Source organism: Orycteropus afer, unplaced genomic scaffold, assembly GCF_000298275.1.
Source record: "Orycteropus afer afer isolate SDZICR_OR568_19922 unplaced genomic scaffold, OryAfe1.0 scaffold00002, whole genome shotgun sequence".
Taxonomy (NCBI): Eukaryota; Metazoa; Chordata; class Mammalia; order Tubulidentata; family Orycteropodidae; genus Orycteropus; species Orycteropus afer.
In genome coordinates this window covers 24,067,932-24,085,585 of record NW_006921589.1, presented here as the reverse complement: position 1 = coordinate 24,085,585, position 17,654 = coordinate 24,067,932, and the positions used below count along the sequence as shown (strand labels likewise).

Genomic DNA, 17,654 nt, shown 5'->3' with positions numbered 1-17,654 from the left:
ACCCAAATCCTAATAAAAAAAAATATATATATATATGTGTTCTAAGTTTCTATCTACCGCTAGCATTTTTCCAAAACAACCTAGTTATTTCTTCTAGGAACTGAACTAAGCTGAAAAGTGAACCAAAAAAGGAAAAATTAAAAAAGGGACCATGATAATTGGCAAAATCTAGTATGAAATTTGATGTGCAGACTCATAGCACTGGCATCACCTTTTGGTTAGCAGCAGGGCACTTTACCCACTGCACCATCAGGGTTCCTTAATTTAGCAGAGGAAGGGCTGAGTAAAGAAGACTCTTTAATGAATAAATCAATGATCCGATGGAAAGTTAGTGATATGGCTGACCCACCTCTAAACAGCATGCCTGCCCATCCTGGCCCCTTTAAATGAACTTGCCTCTTCCAGGCTACTCAGCCACCCACGTCTGCAAACTTTCTCCAGTGATAACTCAGCCAAGACGGGGGTACATAGTGCATCCTCTCCAGGATGGCGATATTCTATATTTGCCCTCTGGCCACGTGATGTGTCTGATTCCTGCCCTCAACCTACCCTGGCAGCACATGAGGGTAGAAAACACAATAAGTGAAACAGAGGGGCTTTGGAGCTCAGGGGTGTTAGTGTGGATGTGTTCTTCAGAGGTGGGAGGAAGTGGAAAAGAGGGCAGCCTGGAGGAAAGAAGCTGCATGAAAAACAGCAGGAACTAGCAGTGTGGCTTGCTTGACAAAGCAAGAAACCCATGGAGTTGGGTTTCTTTAAAAGCTGTGGGAGAAGCAAAAAAAAAAAAAAAAAAAAACTCACAGCCATCAAATCATTTCCAACTCATAGTCACCCCCATTGGATTTCCGAGGCTGTAAATATTTGAGGAAGTAGATCACCCAGTCTTCCTTCTGCAGAGCAGCTGGTGGGTTTGAACTGCTTACCTTCTGGTTAGCAGTCAAGTGGGTGGCTTATATCTCATCCAAGGTAGAATGTCAGCCCCAGTATAGGCTGTAAGATCCACGAGAAAAGCAATCTTGTCTGACTTGTTCCCCACTGTAACACCTGCACCTACAACTATACTGAATGAAAAAAAACAAAGATATGAATGGAGAGAGTTGAAACTGGATAAATGAGAGAGACGATACTGATTTCCTCAGTGACTCAGTACTCAGGATGGTTACAAATGAATTAAGTCGACAGGACAGTGAGTTTCAGAGTTAGAGTTACCAAACTCTTTAGTCCATCCTGACTCCTACTCTGTGCCTGGTTGGCTGTCCCCTTTATATGACCCCACTGCTTGTGTGGCCTGGAGCCAGGAGAACAAGGGAGGAAGGGATTCCTGTGGCCATAGCCCTGCCTCAGCCTTGGCTTCTTTCCACATCCTGGTGGGGGCATCCAAGCACAGTGTAAGTGGGAGACCGGTGGTGAGTGTGTTGGCGCTCCCTTTTCCTTCTCTCTCCCTTCCTCCCTTCCCCTGCACAGCTCTTCCCCACCACACCTCTATTTTGCCTTTTCTCTTCCAGCTTTGAGAGGCATCCACAGGGACAGTAACTCACCTCTAAATGGTGGCCCATATCTAAATGCTTACTAAGTGTTTGCACATTCATAAACAGTGAAGCCGAACTGATCTAAAAGATTGTTCAGAACACTCAATTTCCTTGGACAAATGTATGGAGGCCCCCCCAAAAACAAAAACCAAACCCATTGCCTTCAAGTCAACTCCAACTCACAGCAACCTTATAGAATAGAGGAGAATCGCCCTATAGGTTTTCTAAAGCTATAATCTTTCTGGAAATAGACTGCTACATCTTTGTCCCACAGAATGGCTGGTAGGTTGGAACCACTGACCTTTTGGTTAGCAGCTGAGCACTTAATGACTACACTACCAAGGCTCCCTGTACAGAGGCCCAGGGAAGGAAAATGATCTGACTAGAGTTCCATAGTATTACAGTCAGGACTCAAACCCAGGTTCTGGACTCCCAGATCACTGCTTCTTTTACTCTGTGATTGCAAAGCAGTCTCTTGGGAAAGAGAAATGTGGCAAGAGTAACTGAGATCATTTATCATCAGAATGAACCTTGTAACTCTTGCCTTAATTCCAGAAGTTACAATACATCACACAAGAAGAAAGGGTAGACTTAACAGGTGTAGCTTGCAAAAAGTATAAACGAGAATGTATGTTAATTACAAACAGAGAAGACTCTAGACTCCAAACCTGGCGCTCTATCTGCTGCTTCTGTCCAGCTTTACACAACATGCATTTATTATTAATGCATTCTTCTACCTGGAAAGGTGTTTTATAAACATTTGCTACCCGAGTAAGGTATGCATTTTGATATACAACTTTGTTATTTCATAACTAGCAGCTAAAAATGCATTATAAATCTATAAAAGTAAGAAAATCCTTCTAACAACCCCTTTCATTGACAGCCCCGGTTCACCCCTACCTTGGTTGTACCAGAATCGGTAGAAGCAGCAGCAGCCCCATAAAGTTTAAAGACTTCCTCAATTTGGATGCTGTTCTGTTAAACAACAACGGCAACAAAATGTATTACCATATTATGACCTTTCTTTTATTCAAAAATAAAATAAAAATAAAACTATTGTAGTTCCAATATGTTTGGTACCTCACCTGACAGTGTGAGACTAAATAAATAACTTCTGAATAATGACTAAATCTGTGCATCCAGATAGCAATTGTTCATTACATCTTTCCTTCTGCTTTTTGCCTTTTAAGTAAATGTTTTCCCAATACAATATAGAGTCCAAGCCTTTTTATTATATGTTGATAGATACAAAATTTAATATGAGAATATCTTAAGCATTCAGTAACATTGGCTTAAAATAGCATAAATATTAACATGCAAATCCAAACCCAAACCCCCTGCCGAGTCGATTCCAACTCAGAGCAGCCCTATAGGACGGAGTAGCACTGCCCCGTGAGGTTTCTAAAGCTGTAAATCTTTGTGGAAACAGACTACTTCATCTTTCTCCCATGGAGCAGTTGGTGAGTTTGAACCACCAACCTTTTGGTTAGCAGCAAAATGTTTTAACCACTGCACCACCAGAACTCTTATCAAAGTGCATATAGTAGATATAAAATATCCATATATGCAAATAGTGTTCTTTTCCTTACCATCAAGATTCCAGCATATGACGATAAAATCATTGCTTCTCGTTCTACACGATTTGGGTATATGGGCCTGCGATGAAATGGCATTTTCCTAAGGGGGAATATGAATAAATAAGTGTGGAAGATTTATTATCATACTTTCTGATACTTGATAAAGTTAAGACAATAATCTACAAGTAATCCAATGACTGTACTATTCTCTTATTTCCAAAATCAGCCCACAATCAATAAAGCACACACTTTGAATTTTCAGTCTTCCAATAAGGGTGATGAATATGCCCTGATCCATTCATATTTTTGCATCTCTCAAACATTGGCAACTTATCATTTTCTCAGCCAGTATTCTTTCCCCATTTTGTGGCAATTTGCTTGGGGGACCTGCCGTACCCCACTGTAAGCCTATGTGCTTCTAGGAAAGCAGACAACATCACTAGGTCTGAAGGATCAAGAATATGCCACGGACTAAGTGTATTTCATCTCTCCCCAGCCAAGTCAGGGCAAACAGACCCATCGTAACTCAATTCTGTGATGTTTTAATTCTTCTCTTCTCAACTAAGTGTTGTAATGGAGCATTTTGGCCTTCCACCAGGAGCTCTGGTGGTAGAATGCCTAAGGCATTTTGTTGCTAATCAGAAGGTTGGTGGTTCAAACCCACCAGCCGCTCTGAAGAAGGAAGATTTACCACCTCAGAAACTCAATGGGGGTCACTATGAATTGGAATTGATTCCATGCCAGTGTTTTGTTTTTTATTTTAATTTGGGAGACCCAGGTTCAATTCGCAGCTAGTGTGCCTCATATTCAACCACCAGCCGCCTGTCAGTGTAAGTTTATATGTTGCTGTGATGCTGAACACATTTCAGTGGAACTTCCAGACTAAGACAGACAGAGGAGAAAGGCCTGGCAGTCTGCTTTGAAGAATTAGCCAATGAAACTGTTGATCACACTGATGTGATACACAGCTGATCATGGGGATGGTGCGGGACCTGCGTGTCCTCATGCCGCTGTCCATGGGATTGCCATGATTCGGGAGCTGCCTTGACTGCACCTAATGACAACCACTACAAGGCAGACCTATTCATGACTTTTCAGACACCTCTCTTTTAGCTTAAGGGAGTTAAATTGGGTTCTCTGCTTATCACAACTAACCCCTGACTAATCCAGCTATCCAGTACTAGATGTACAGTCTAAGGTCATGGAACAGAAAAAAAAAAACCAAAAACTAGCCTCTTGATCCCTTATTAGTTCCATGTTCTTACCAATTAAGTGAGTTGGGGACCCTCTGCGTGGAAGAAAATGTTGATAATACGGAGAAAAATTTTTTCTATGATTCAGGTACCGAAACCAAACCACCTGCACTGCCACTGAGTCAAATCCAACTCATAACAAGCCCCCCCTGGGTTTCCAAGGCTTTAAGTCTTTATGGAAGTAGAGTGTCCCATTTTCCTCCCATGGAGCAGCTGGTGGGTTTAAACCACCAATCTTCTGGTTAACAGTCAGATGCCTTAGACACTGTGCCACCAGAGCTCCTAATGATTCAGGTACGTATCTGCTTAAATGTTAACAAAATTATGTTTGATGGTTCTTAGAAAAAGATTGCAGTCATTACCCATTGAATTGACCATTTAAAAAATCATGATGTAGACACAATAAAGCCCAGTCATACTTCTAAGGCAGGACATTCTAGACAAGAAAGTTTTTCATCTGAGAGGAACCAATTAGCAGAGATGCAAGATATGTAAACATATATATTATGTTTTTTCCAAGTTGGCAATTAAGATATTTTGTTGAAAAAGGGATACTCATCCTGTAGTGTTTTCAAATCATTAATCATAGTCATACATTAAAAAAAAAAAAAAAAAGACAAACTATTTCAACTTACACTTCCTCCCACTCCAGCCACGTTAAGTCTTCTGAGTGATCCAGCCATTGCAAAGCAACACTGACGCCCAAGGCATAATGAGCCTGGAAGCAGGAATCACAGAGAACAAAAGAACAGGCTGGCATTGGCCAAGGACTCCCTGGACCCAGTGACAATGGCACTCTAAGCCTCTTCTATTTTTTATCATCATCAATGTCCAATAAGCTGATGCTCAACCAGAAATAATTAGGGATCTTCAGGCATTACCGTTTGTTTATCTCTCACTAGAGCAGGTGTAAGGAGCCCTGAGGCACAGTAGTTAAGTGCTGGACTACTAACTGAAAGGTCAGTGGTTTGAATCCACCAGTCATTCTGCAGGAGAAAGATGTGGCAGGCTACTTCTGTAAAGATTACAACCTTGGAAACTCTATGGGTCATTTCTATCCTGTCATATAGAGTTGCTATAAGTCAGAAATGACTCTATGGCAATGGGTTGTTTTGTTTTTGGTTTAGAGCAGCTAATGATTTATGATTTGCATAGTATAACCTTGGGTGAGTGATTGGGCCTTGGTTCCTCAATTTTTATGACAGAAAAAGGTGGGCTTCCACAGGAATGCAAGATGTTAACAGTAGGAGAAAAAGAAAAAAATAGGACTGTGCCAGGGGAAGGGAGATATAAGAACTATATGCTTTCTGCACAATTTTTCTGCAAACCTGCTCTTTCAGTGTTGGCAAAGAATACTGAATATACCCTAGACTGCCAGAAGAATGAAAAAATCTGCCTTGGAAGAAGTATAGCTGGGATAGTCCTTATAGGTGAGGATGGTGAGTCTTTGTCTCATGTACTTTGGACATGCTATCAAGAAGCACCAGTTCATGGAGAAGGACATTATGCTTGGTAAAGTAGGTCAGAAAAAAAGAGGAGGATCTTTAATGAGATGGATTGACACATGGCTACAATAATGGGCTCAAACTTAGCAACAATTATAAGGATGGTGCAGGACCAGGCAGTGTTTCATTCTGTTGTACATAGGACCATTATGAGTTGGAAGTGACTCAATGGCACCTAACAACAACAACAACAAAATTGCTCTAGAAAATCAAGTCTCTTAGGAAAGGAGAAGGAGAAGAAGAAAAGAAGAAGAAGAAAGATGCAATTTGGGGAAGAGGACCTTGGAGAACAATTTCTGATTCTGTGGGTAGAATGTCAAATACCTACTTGCAGGGGCACAGGGAAAATGTTGGGAGAATTGCAAGGAAGGGCCATTACATCCTCCTGGGGAGTTAGGGAGAATCCTGGGAGCCTTCAGAGAGAGAGCATCATTGGAGGCGGGGCTTGAAGGATGAGGAGTGTTTCTGTGGGTAGCAAAGCACATCTCAGATGGAGGGACCAGCTTGAGCAAAGGACTGGCAGCACCTCTGATTAAGGTGACTTGCTTAGAGTCTCACATACAGTAAAAAGCTGAGGACAAATTAAGATGTTTGTTCTGATTGTGTTGCTGTTGTTGTGTGTTGTTGAGTTGATTCTGACTCACAGTGACCCTATAGGGCAGGGTAGAACGGCCCTATAGGGTTTCGTAGGCTGTAATCTTTATGGGAGCAGATGGCCAGGTCTTTCCTCCCTCATTCGTACCTCCAACCTTTCAGTTAGCAGCCAAACACTTAACTGTTGCATCATCATGGCGCCTTGCTCCTATCACAGTGGCATCACTAGGTGGGGGTGAGACTGCACTACTTGACAGTGTTAATGAGGTTGACACCAAAATGTCTATAAAATTTTTGTGCAGTGTTCCAGCAGAAATTTATTATTTTTTTATAAAAAAGATCCCTGTAGTTAGCCATACCAACAAAAACATTTTTCAAAGCCCAGATTACCTGTATCAAGGTACCTACAAGATTAAAACTATGTAATTTACTTTTTGAACTTTCTAATGCCCTCAGTTCAAAGCTGTCATTATTATCCCATTACAATGATGTTTCAAATCACATGGTTTTGCTACAAGTACTTGCTGCTGTCTTCCTTGCTACCAGTGTTTTCATAGTTGCTAAGGTTGTCAAATTATCTGGTGGCTTAGCTACAATATTGTGGTAATTAGTATTTATGAACCTATATTAATAACTTTTTGAGAATAAAGTAGTAATTAAAGAATTTTTTAAAACTGGAAAAAGGCTTCCATTCAGTTACCAATAATGTTGTAACTAATAATATTGTAATTTAGTATAGAAAGACTATTCAGACTATTGTTAGTATTCATATAATCTAAGAAATATTACATTAAAACAATTGACAACCATATTTATCACATATTAGTCTATGATTAACATTGATAATAAACATTACTAAGGATTCTGTATGGGCTAGTATGGAAGATGGTTCATGGAGGGGGTGACACCATGAGTTATCAGACTGGGTGACACCACCCTAGTGACGTCACTGTCCTATCATAAAACTAAACCAAACTTTTTGCTGTGGAGTCAACTCTGCTTCATAGTGACCCTGTGGGACAGAGTAGAATTGCCTCATAGGGTTTCCAAGAGTATAAGTCTTTACAGAAACAGACTGGTACATCTTTCTCCAGGGAGCAGCTGGTGGGTTGGAACTGCCAACCTTTTGGTTAGCAGTTGAATGCTTAATCACTGAGCCACCAGGGCTCCCAAGTCAGATCTGACTCATAGCGACCCCTCCTTGGGTTCCCAAGTTGGTAGCTCTACGAAAGTAGATTGTCCAACTTTCCTTTTGAGGAGTGGCTGGTGGGTTTGAACCTCCAGCCTTCTGGTTAGCAGTCAAATGTCTTAGGCACTATGCCACCAGAGCTCCTGTTTCTATCTTAGTGACTACAGTTTCCTGATTGATTTACAAGCTCATTTAGTAAGCATATTCATGATTTATCTATCAAAATATTCCTTCTTCTCACACTCCTGCCTCTGGAAAAGATCTGTTTTGTTTTGTTTTTTAGATGTGTTCTAAGGTTCTATCTACCTCTAGCTGTTTCTAAAACAACCTAGTTATTTATTCCAGGTGCTGAACCAAACTTAAAAGTGATCCCCCAAAAAAAGGAAAAAATTAAAAAATGAACCATGACAATTGGTGAAACCTAATCCAAAATTTGTTGGGCAGATCAGCAGCATTGGCATCACCTGTCTGCTCATTAGAAATGCAAATTCCTGGTCCCCACCCCAGACCTCCTGAATGAAGACTGCATTGTAAAGTCTGAGACCTCATTGAAGTCAGAGACTAACTTCTCTCCACTGAGTGTGTTTGCAAGAGAGTATTTGAGAAGGCCAGTGCTTAACTGCTTAGTTAGCTTCAGGAAAGCTTTAAAAGTCAGTCAGCCTTCCTACACCTTAACTTCCTAAATTTGAGAGAAAGAGACAGAGGACCTTTCTTCCATATTTGTGCAACAATAGAAAATAGTATAAAAAGATTTAAAAAAACTGCCATCAAGTCAGTTCCGATTCATAGTGACCCCAACTGAGTTTCCAAGGTTGTAAATATTTACAGAAGTAGATTGCCTCATTGCGCTCCCACAGAGAAGCTGGTGGGTTTCAACTGCCAACCTTCTGGTTAGCTGCTATATGTCTTACACACTGAGCCACCAGAAATCCTTCTATATATATCTATATATCTATATATATATAAAACCCTAAGGATTTAAGAATTTGTTTTGAATGAGACTTTTACATGGTTTCTTCCTTAAATTATGTGAACGAAACTTGTATAGCGTAACATTTGGGTTTCAACATGAATAGTAACACAAAGGATATTAGGATTATTCACTGCTATGGATTTTCCCCACTAATGTAAATGGTAATGAAAGTATTGTATTTGAGAACTACATGATAGCTAATTTTGTTTAAGAAAAATTAACATCATATCTGCAACATTTAAGGAGCCCTGGTAGTGCAGTGGTTAAGGCACCCGGCTGCTAACAGAAAAGTGGTTAGTTCAAACCCATGAGCCGCACAATGAGAGAAAGATATGGCAGTTGTTTTGCAAGATGTGGCAGTTTAGTTCTGCAAGGATTTACAGCTTTCGAAATCCTGGGACAGTTCTACTCTGTCCTTGCAGGGTCACCATGAGTCAGAATTGACTCTATGACAATCAGTTTGGTTTTTGTGCAACATTAACCTTGCATTCATTTTGCTTTTTAATCTTTTCTCTCCTAATAGCAAACAATACTCATGGCTTTTATTTTCTTTCTCTTTTTGCTTTCTGTTTTATGGACTGAAGTGACCATATGGGCAATCCCGGCATGAGGAGAGGATAAGGGAGAGGACATTTTTGGGGAATCATGTTTAGCCCTGTTTTAAACCAGTCTGAAAAAAGCGATGTACTATATAATTCTATATGACATTCCGGGCAAGGCAAAACCATAGCAACAGTAAACAAATCAGTGGTTGCCAGGGGCTCACGTACAACATGAAACTGTGATGGTGGATGCATAACGTTATGCATTTGTCAAAACCCATAGGCCAGTACAACATAGAGTGAACCCTAAATGTGAACTGAGGGACTTTAACTAATAATAATGTATCAATATTGGTTCATCAGTTGTAACAAGTATACCACAGGAATGCAGGATGTTAACAACAGGAAAAACTGTGCAGGGGGGAGGGGATTATATGGAAACTGCAATTTTTGCACAATTTTTCTGTAAACCTAAAAGTGCTCTAAAAAATAAATTGCCTTAATTTTTAAAACAAGCCCAGTTTATATAGAGAGTAAGTTAGATTCTTGTTCTGCCCCTTAATACACATATAACACAAATGTGACTTGTACCAGCATGCCTTTCTTTACCATATCATCTAGAAAGGTGAGTTGCCTTCTTCCTTTTGGGTCAAATTCATTTTCCCGAAGTCTGATGCCAATATAATCTCCCCTTAAAAGCAAGAGAGCAGCATTGAACCATAGGGAAAGACACAGGGGCTCAGTCTGCAGAAAGAGACTATCTTCCCTGTCCCCCCCTCCTCTGCTAACACACAAGAGAAGTCACCGAGTAAATTCAGATCTGATATCTGAATTTACATTTTATTTTCATTAAGGGTAATTCTGCAACATGGCAGGTTCAAAAATGTCTAAACACAATTCGTTTAAATTACATTTATCTAAAAATTAAATTCACATAGAACAGAATTTAGAGAAAGACAGCAAGCATGACAAATTCCCACCCAGAAAAGGTTTTACAAAACTGGAAGATTGAGACTCACATTTTTAAAGTATATATCCTCTTGCCATCCATGTTAAACTCAGGTGGAATGCTCAAAGTTGATAAATACCAAGTACATAATATTCCACGAATGTTGATTTATTCTTTACCCAAAGGCTTTCCCCCCTAGAATGCAAATACCCTTAGGAGGAGTTAAGCATTAAATGTATTAATAATGCCACTTAGTAGATACTTATCAAATCCTTTCCTACCAGATTTTTAATTGAGAGAGGACAGAATAAGGATCCTAAGATGAGAATTGAAAGGGATGCTGCCCTGGGAACATTGGGAAGAGGAACCGGGTACAGGGAAAAGGACTCCGCTCCCAGTTGATCTCAGCAAATCTCACAGTTTTTCCTAAGGCCAGTTCTGGTAGTCAATAATTGATGAAACCATACACCTTGGAGTACATACTGCGTGGAGGATGTTGTTTTCTGGCTTTGAAAAGCTTTGCTTCTGAGTCATTCCTTTTTCTAGATTATTAAAAATTCTTGAATTTTTGCTTTGGAATTCCAAGATGCTTTACTTAAAGTAGCCTAAATGTATTATTTGGATTTTAAAAAATAAATATGTTTATGCAAAAAATAAATGCAACCATTGCCGTGGAGTTGGACCCGACCCATAGTGACCCCTCCTTGGGTTTCCGAGGCAGTATCACTACGGAAGTAGATTGCCCAACCTTCCTTCCGAGGAGTGGCTGGTGGGTACCACAGGAGAAAAAAATGTGTTCATGGTCAAACTTGATGCTTTCTGTTATTTATTTATTTAAAAAACAAAACAAACAAACAAAAACACCTCAGATGGCAAGAAAAAAGGAGATGAATTTTTAGTCATTATGACAGATAATCAAAAGAGGTTGAGGCTGCAATTAAAAGCAGGGCCCTTGGGCATATATTTGAGAAATCTTTTACCAACAAGGTTAGGTCCTTTCCAGAATGTGTCCTGCCCAGCACAGGCCAACTGGACTATGGGCTCAGCCAGGAGGCTCTAGACTGGAGATGTCTTAGACAAGCACACAGCTGGCAGAAACATCCTCCCAAGGGATTCAGCTTCCTGCTCGCACCGTAGATGAGGCCTCTAGATGGGAGACAGGTCCGGCCACCTAGATTTATCTATCTTACAGTGCAGGAATAGATTCTTCCTTAAACATTTTCCCCACTGCTTACATCCAGACCATCTGTGACATGAAACCCACCAAATGCTGAATAGAATAGATGAAAGCTGTTCTCAATCATACTTACAGGATTTTTTTCATTTCCCTTTTTAGGAGTCTTCTTTCCATGATTAAAGGATGTCCAGCTAAGCAGGTGTTTGCCGTTGACACTGAACCTGAAATCATTTGGGAAGACCCAGCCTGTCTTAGCCTAGAAGCTACAGCAGCAAATCAGAGAGAATTCAAGTTAAGGATGTTATCACTGCAAATACCAGTCATGGAGTCCTAGGCTCTGGAAGGGATCCTAAGTGCACAGGGTTCAGGCCCTTTTGCCCAGCAAGTTCCAGATCAGAACATTGTCTCATTAAAACACCATACCTGGTGATTATCTGACACCTTTCATTTCTTCCAAGTTTTCCCAAAACTTAACCATTTGCTTATGCCAGCAATTAACTAGCGAGTCAGACAGGCAATAGCTAACAGAAGAGTTGATGAGACTGTTTGGTCAGAACCATCCAAACATGGATGGTTTGTGATCTCAATATGTTTGAGTTCTCTTCACGCTCAAAAGTAGTGATGCCCAGTGAGTCTGCCCTGGTGCAACAACTCACAACAGAGTTTTCTGTAGAACTCATCTATAATTTAATTGCCTATTGTCCAGGAGGTCCTTGAAAGACCATTCAGCCATAGCAAATGGGAGACCGTGTCCTGTAGGCTCTACCCAAACATTGAACCAGAAATTGGGGAGTCCAGGCAATGGGGTCAAAAAGTGCCCCAAATCACAAAAAGCAGTGTACAAAAAACATTCCTATTGAACTGGATACCCAGGAAGAGATATAAATGGGATATCACCTATAATTGTAGTATTTTTTATTTCTTAAAAAAAGATTTGAAGCAAATATGACAAAAATGTTCATTTGTTGAGTCCATGATGCTCATTATGGTACACTTTGTACTTTTGAAGTTATTCACGTATATTTAAATTTTACTCTGCTGATAGTTGGAAAAAAGACTTTAGAAACTTTTTATTTGGAAATTGTAGCACATAAACACTAAATTAAGCTTCATGTTGTTGTTATGGCCCATCGAGTCGGACCCAACTCATAGCAACCCCTCCTTGGATTTCTGAGGCAGTATCACTATAGAAGTAGATTGCCCCATCTTCCTTCCAAGGAGTAGCTGGTGAGTTTGAACCACCAGCCTTCTGGTTAGCAGTCAAGTGCTTTAGACACTACTCTACCAGAGCTCCTAAGCTTCATAGTATTCAGTTTTTACTGATAAGCAGAGATGAATGCAGCAACAGGCCAATTTGATTCTTTAGAAACATTCTTCCTGCTACAACCCTCTGGAACATGGTAGGATACGGATAAGATGAAAAAGGGAAAGGTAGTAGTCCAGAGGAAGCAGATTAATTACAAAGACAGGAATATTGCTCCCCGCCAGAAAGTCAATTAAGAGAAGTGACTGCAAATCAGAGAGGTGGCAGGCAGCAGGACCCAGAGAAGGAAAGCACTGGCCCCAGGAAGCTGGGGTGGACTGGGGTGTCCACTCTACCTCTGATTGGTGTGACTTTTGCCAGCCTTTTGGCTCTTCTGCAGCCCAGCTTGTAGTGTCATCTATAAACCTGTGGCACTCGGCTGCTAATCTAAAGGTTGGTGGTTCAAACCCACCAGTGTCTCCTCAGAGAAAAGACCCAGTGATGTGCCCTTGTGAAGACTACAGCCTAGTAAACCCTGCAGGGCAGTTCTACTGTGTCATATAAGGTAGGTAGGGTCGGAACCGGCTCCATGGCACATACCAAGAACATTGTTCATCCTAACATTTGGTAACTATAAAGTGTAACATGTATTATCATTCTCATAATTCAATAATTTGGAAAAACATTTGAGGTAGAACATTTGTCTTACGTGAATTCCTTAAGAGGGAGCGGGCTTATTAGTTGTCTTTGAGTCAGCTCTGACTCATGGAGACCCCGGTGTGTGTCAGAGTAGAACTGTGCTTCACAGGGGTTTCAATGGATGATTTTTCAGAAGTAAATGGTCCAGCCTTTCTTTCCAGGCCCCTCTGGGTGGACTTGAACCGCCAGCTTTTCTGTTTAGCAGCCAACAGGTATTAATCATTTGCCTCACGCAGGGACTCCTCACTTAACATAGAAGCCTGAAAAGCAAGAGACTTACCATTTGCTTTAACCCATTCTTCTGTAATTCTGAGAAAGCCCCCTGAATGTCAGACTTCCAAATCATAAATCTGCATCTCTTGGTTGTTGTGATTTCTTAGAACCTCTATCCCCATTTCACATGGCATAAGGTACAGAAGTTTAAATCTTAAAAATGTGAGCCAGCATTTCTCATCACAAATCCACTAGCCTGGGGGGTCAGGAAACTCTGTGAGGCGTGAAGCCAAGTAGCTTTGTCATCTTAGACAAGTGGCCTTGCCTCTATGTCCTTGGGCTTCCTACTCTATAAAACAAGCATTCAATGATTGCCAGCTCCCTTCCAGCTGTAGATTCAGTGATTTACATTTGTTTAGTAGCTAAAAGCCTGGTTGAGAGAGGGTCATTTGCAGATCTTTATTCAGTTTTAATTTGAATTTTGCCAGTACATCCCCCTTTTCTCTGTATAGCACTTTAGAGAAAACAAGGCCCTGGCTGAAAATACACACAGAGCTACTGGAAAAATGTCAGCTGCCTGAGCTTTAGCTGTTTCATGGAAGCTAAGCCCTCACAAGTAAGAACCTCCTTATTCCATAGGAATATCAAGTCCTGAGCATCATCTCCATTCTCCGCTAAGGACCCCCTCCCGAGTGCACTCCACCATGTAAGATACATGTCTCTCTGGCTATTCTATTAGGTGCTCAGCTCTTAACAGTTTCCCCTTCAGAATCTCTCACCAGTCAGAGACAGATTCCAGTGCATTTGTCTTTTCCTTGCTTCCGGAGGCAAGCTGGAGCATTGGCTCTGCTGGCACCCACAGACATCATGAAAATGGATGCTTTTTTCTGGTTGCTAGGAAACCATGACTGAACAAAAAAAGAATGTGTTTTTAAAGCATCCTTCAATCTAAAGGGAAAACAAAGCCATATACTTGGGACGGGATTGTGATCCTGAGCTGGAGTTATTGTATCTTTTTACCTGAGCAGGCTTTGGGTTTCCCATCTAAATGATTCATCAGAAAGCTGAGCGGGTGTGAACAGTTCACCTCCTCTATAGCTTTTTTTATAGCACTTGGCTGCAGACAAAAGGAATCAACTGACCAAGCAAGGGTTCCTGGGGGAAGCCAGCGTACTTCTGGCTCTTCACACACTTAGGGTGCCCAAGTCATTTGTTACTGTTAGTTGCTATGAAGTCAGCTCTGACTCATGGAGACTCCATGTACAACAGAACAAAACATTGCCCACTCCTATGTATTTTGAGCGTCTTCCAACTTAGGGGGTCATATTCCAGCACAATATTGGACAATGTTCTGTTGTGATCCATAGGGGGTTTCACTGGTTAATTTTCAGAAGTAGATTGCCAGGCCTTTCCACCTAGTCTGGAAGCTCAGTTGAAACGTCCACCATGGGTGACCCTGATGATATCTGAAATACTGCATAGCTTCCAGGATCATAGCAACACCCAAGCCATTTCACAAAGTGCAACAAACTGACAGTGGTTGCACTTAAAATTATTCTATTTAGGAACTGTTGACAGAGCTGAAGGACTATCACCTTGGTTCAAGCCATCTCCATCCCCCCCCATACACACACACACACACACACACACACACAAGTGCGCGCGCGCGCGCCTCCTTGTCATTCATTTTCCAGTGACTGCAGAGATCTATTTAAAGGGCAAATCACACTGTGTCCTTCCCTTACTTAAAACTTGCTAATAGTTTCCCACTATTAGAAGATCTCAACTCCTAGCTATGGCCTGTGTCTTTTCCATGCCCTTGTCCAGGAACAGAGTTTGTTATTCTGGTAGACTTTGTGTTGGATGTCTGTTATTAGTACCACTTAGTCCTCATTCCATCCACCCAGTAGACCACATCTTTGTTATCTGACATCTTAGGAGTTCTATGAGTGACAGGGAAAACTCTACATCTGGATTTTTATAGACAAGTTGCCCATTTCACACTGAATTTCTATTCTACCCAGAAAGGTTGCAGGTTTTGTGAGCCTAAAGCTTTTATAATTTGGAGACCCTCTTTAAAACAAGCACGCAAAATGGTTAATATAAAATTAATTAAAAGGAAACTTTCTTTGTTGGTTACCAGGGGTGGGAGAGGAGGGGAGGGAACACTACAAAAATAAAAAAATAATAAATTAAAAATCAAATGTCTATTTAGAATCATTAATCAGCACAAGTTACAAGCATAAACAGCTGACAAATACTAGAAGCATAAAAAGAAAAATAATATAATTGTCATTATTATTAACTGCTTGACATACTTCTAAAATACTTTTTTATATATACCCACTGCCATTGAGACAATTCTGACTCATAGCAACCCCCATAGGGTCTCCAAGGCTGTAAATTTATACTGAAGCAGAGTGCCTCATCTTTTCCCAGGAAGCAGCTGGTGGGTTTGGACCACTGACTTTTTTGGTTAAAAGCCTAAGGACTTAACCACAGCACCACCAGAGCTATGTATATACTCTTTGCAAAGACTATGTGTGAGTCTGAGAGCTCTAGTAGCCTTCAGGAAAATCTTTAACCAGAAACCTTTTAGTGTCAGCATTACTAACAGAACTTTTGGACTCTTTAGGGCCTTTATCTGCCCTCCAGTCTCAGCAGGTATCAAGGAACTTCCTCCGAACTCAGCACGCATCACAAAAGCCATCCGGATTCAGCACGTATAGGAGATTTGCTTGACTCCTGAAAGTCTCCCACATACCTGAGCCTTGCATCCTCCCTAGATAATATTTTCCTAAGTGAACTTTGGAGCCGGGGGGTTTCTTTATGTCCCCCAACATCTTAGATCACTGCCCTAAATCCCTTAGCAACAACTAATCATCTGTACCCTATTGCCCTAGTGCTGCCTCTCCCCATATTGTTCCATAAAATTGTGAGAATACCGGGGCAAGGGGTCTTTTGCTTAAGCCACTGACCTGGTAAGGGCAAAGACCCTAACTTAAGTTAGCTAATAAACTTTCCTACTGCATTTGCATTGTCGTGTGTTGGCATATTCCTCTCTGAGCATCTCCTTCATAACCTGGGCACAACATGTGCAATATTTCCTATAAAGAGATTGGAAAGAGAATTCTATCTTTCCTCTATTGTGGCTGTTTAAAGTTCATTTTAAATTGTAAATAAAGTAAATAGAAAATGAACTAGGAGGTTACTAGGACTGACTCCCTGTTGGTGATATCTCCTCTATAACCTGCTTTGAATTGTCTTGCTCAAGAAAGGCTCCTTGCCCAGGGGCAACCCCTGGAGAAGTTAAGCCTTGACTTTTCTGAACTTGTTTATCCTAGCCCCATTCCCTGAGGCAGCTGCAGTTGCCCAGTTCAACCATGTCCTCACCAACCCCTGTTCCCCCTCCAGCTCTGGTCCTTGGGGACAAAGAGAGGGTCCAGGTGTTTGCTGTTTCACCAGCAGAACATAGTTGCCAGGGCTCAGGTAGTGCTGACAACTACTAGTCCTGCTGTAATGCCAGGACCACCACAGGACATGGACAGTGATCCCTTGGCTGGGGCATCCCCAGTGGCAGCAGTGCCAAGCCTTAGACAAAAAGCCAGGGAAGAGAGGGGCCTTCCACCTAGGCTGCATTAGCATCATGTCCTTCTCAGAGACTGGGCCCCCCTTATAACACATCCAAAGTATTTGGGGCAAGTCTCACCATCCTTGCTTCTAAGGAGCATTCTGGCTATACTTCTTCCAAGACGGATTTGTTCATTCTTGTTGGCAATCCATGGCATATTTAATATTCTTCACTAAAACCTTAATGAGAAGGCATCAATTCTTTTTCAGTCTTCTTTATTCATTGTCCAGGTTTCATTTGCATATGAGGTGATTGAAAATATCATGACTTTGGTCAGGCACACCTTAGAACACAAAGTGAAATGTTTGCTTTTGAAGAGTTTAAAGAGGTCTTTTGCAGCAGATTTGCCCAATGCAATCTGTCGTTGGATTTCTTGACTGCTGCTTCCATGGGATATAAGTGGGGTGTGTGTGTGTGGGGGGGTACGTGTATAATGTTCTAGGCTTGAAACATTGGTGGCTATTACTATTATAAAGTAGCATTTGTATATTACTCAATTGCATTTATTTATCTTTTGTTTTTTAAAAGTGTTCTTTTACCTTGCTGACACTGAATCTCCTTCTTTGGATGGGAAGCTCCTGAA

At 41.1% G+C, this 17,654-nt stretch overlaps 1 protein-coding gene across 1 annotated transcript in view; it reads right to left on the bottom strand.

The window, feature by feature from the left end:
- The window catches only part of CUNH2orf80 (chromosome unknown C2orf80 homolog), a 19,854-nt gene extending 8,395 nt beyond the window's left edge, over window positions 1-11,459 (bottom strand). Inside the window, exons 1-5 of the mRNA XM_007935924.1 lie at window positions 11,419-11,459; window positions 9,769-9,850; window positions 4,992-5,074; window positions 3,116-3,203; window positions 2,427-2,501 (exon numbers count right to left, since the gene is read on the bottom strand). Coding sequence (XP_007934115.1) covers window positions 2,427-2,501; window positions 3,116-3,203; window positions 4,992-5,074; window positions 9,769-9,850; window positions 11,419-11,459 — 369 coding nt within the window. The remainder of the gene's footprint in view (window positions 1-2,426; window positions 2,502-3,115; window positions 3,204-4,991; window positions 5,075-9,768; window positions 9,851-11,418) is intronic.
- Between the last annotated feature and the right edge of the window lie 6,195 nt (window positions 11,460-17,654).